This window comes from Habropoda laboriosa, unplaced genomic scaffold (genome assembly GCF_001263275.1).
Source record: "Habropoda laboriosa isolate 0110345459 unplaced genomic scaffold, ASM126327v1 scaffold81, whole genome shotgun sequence".
NCBI lineage: Eukaryota > Metazoa > Arthropoda > Insecta > Hymenoptera > Apidae > Habropoda > Habropoda laboriosa.
The window spans coordinates 413,832-415,564 of NW_017100194.1; the positions used below are offsets into that span (position 1 = coordinate 413,832).

Genomic DNA, 1,733 nt, shown 5'->3' on the forward strand with positions numbered 1-1,733 from the left:
ATATCCCAAATTAATTTAATATATGTAATAAATAGGGTCAACCCTCAAAGTTGTTTCAACACTGTCAGCTGGTTACGATCATTTGGATGTTCCTGAAATTAAAAGAAGAGGTATCAAAGTCGGTAATACTCCTAAGGTTTTATCGGCTGCAGTTGCAGAGATTGCAGTATTTCTGACACTGGGCGCAGCAAGACGAACTCACGAAGGACGCCTAAAACTCGAACAGTAATTAGAAGCGAATTTGATTTTTTATTCTTTCCCTTTTAAAATATACAATTAGTTCAATAACGAACGATAAATCTAAGCTAAAATTTCTTCGAACGTTTTAGAACAATGCATTTAACAATTTTATTTATGAAAAATATTTTAATATTAATATATGTATATGAAGCCGCAAAGTGTTAATTATATATTTTTTTGAAACGTTCCTTTTTTTACGACAGGATGTAGTAATTAGTTTACTTATTGTTTAATATATCTTTGCATTAAAAAATTACTGAACTAAATTCTTATAAGCGTTCGAATTATTACATTATCACAACGATTTACTTTTGAGTATAGAGTTAATCGTATTAACATTCTGAAATAAATTATTTATTATTCAACGGCCAATCAAGTATTTTAGCATTAGAATTAAAAAAAATTAAAAAAGTGAAGTTAACCACTTTGCCCTGTAAACAGCTCACATAAATCTCTCATAAATTTTAGGGGCCGAGTGGGAAAAAGTTTTCAATGGTTACTTGGTCGAGATTTAAGGGGATCAACAGTTGGCATTGTTGGTTTGGGCAATATTGGACAAGCTATTGTTAAACTTTTGAAACCATTTGAAGTAGATCGTTTCCTCTATACCGGACATTCTCGTAAAAAAGAAGGTAGTTACGGATACATACATGAAAATAAAATGTGTATTCTTGTTGTACATTTTTTTTATTTTAATTTTTTGTAGGGGATGAACTTGGCGCTAAATTTGTATCTCTCGATGATCTTCTTGAACAAAGTGACTTTACGATCGTTGCTGTTCCGTTAACTAATGAAACTAGAGGAATGTTCAACGATAATACTTTCGGTAAAATGAAGAAAACCGCGGTATTCGTAAACGTCGGTCGCGGCCAAGTGGTAAATACGAATGCCTTGGTTAAAGCATTGCGTAATGGAACAATTTTTGCTGCGGGTCTTGATGTCACGGATCCTGAACCACTGCCTCCTGATCACGAACTTCTTCAACTGCCTAATGCTGGTGAGTACAGTGAATTGCATACAATAAATATTATAAACGAAATGTAAAAATAAACTAATATTTTTATACTTTGTTTATATATCATTTTATTAGCAGAAATTCTAATCTACAATCTTATATAATGTGTACACGTTAGTTAATCGTAAAAATGTGTAGCAAAGTTTTATATACATTAATACCTATACATATATATAATATATTCCAGTGATCATACCCCATTTGGGTAGTGCTACTATAAAGACTCGTGTTGACATGTCACTTGCTGCAGCCCAGAATATTCTCAATGGATTAGAGGGTAAGCCATTGTTGTATGAATTGTAACAAATGTATTTTCTCATATGTATGATGTATTAATATTTGTTATACAAGTTAAGACTATATATATATATATATATTCATTTAAAGTAAGATAATGATACAGTGATATATTCCTGGTATATTTAAGAATATTAACTGACACATACATATATAACATATATTTTAATATCACTTCTTT

The 1,733-nt window shown here is 30.7% G+C and overlaps 1 protein-coding gene across 1 annotated transcript in view; it reads left to right on the forward strand.

Moving 5' to 3' along the window:
• The window catches only part of LOC108570269 (glyoxylate reductase/hydroxypyruvate reductase-like), a 2,443-nt gene extending 885 nt beyond the window's left edge, over positions 1–1,558 (forward strand). The window contains exons 3-6 of the mRNA XM_017932106.1: positions 36–225; positions 709–872; positions 947–1,237; positions 1,443–1,558. Of these exons, the coding sequence (XP_017787595.1) occupies positions 36–225; positions 709–872; positions 947–1,237; positions 1,443–1,558 (761 nt within the window). The remainder of the gene's footprint in view (positions 1–35; positions 226–708; positions 873–946; positions 1,238–1,442) is intronic.
• Positions 1,559–1,733: the final 175 nt, after the last annotated feature.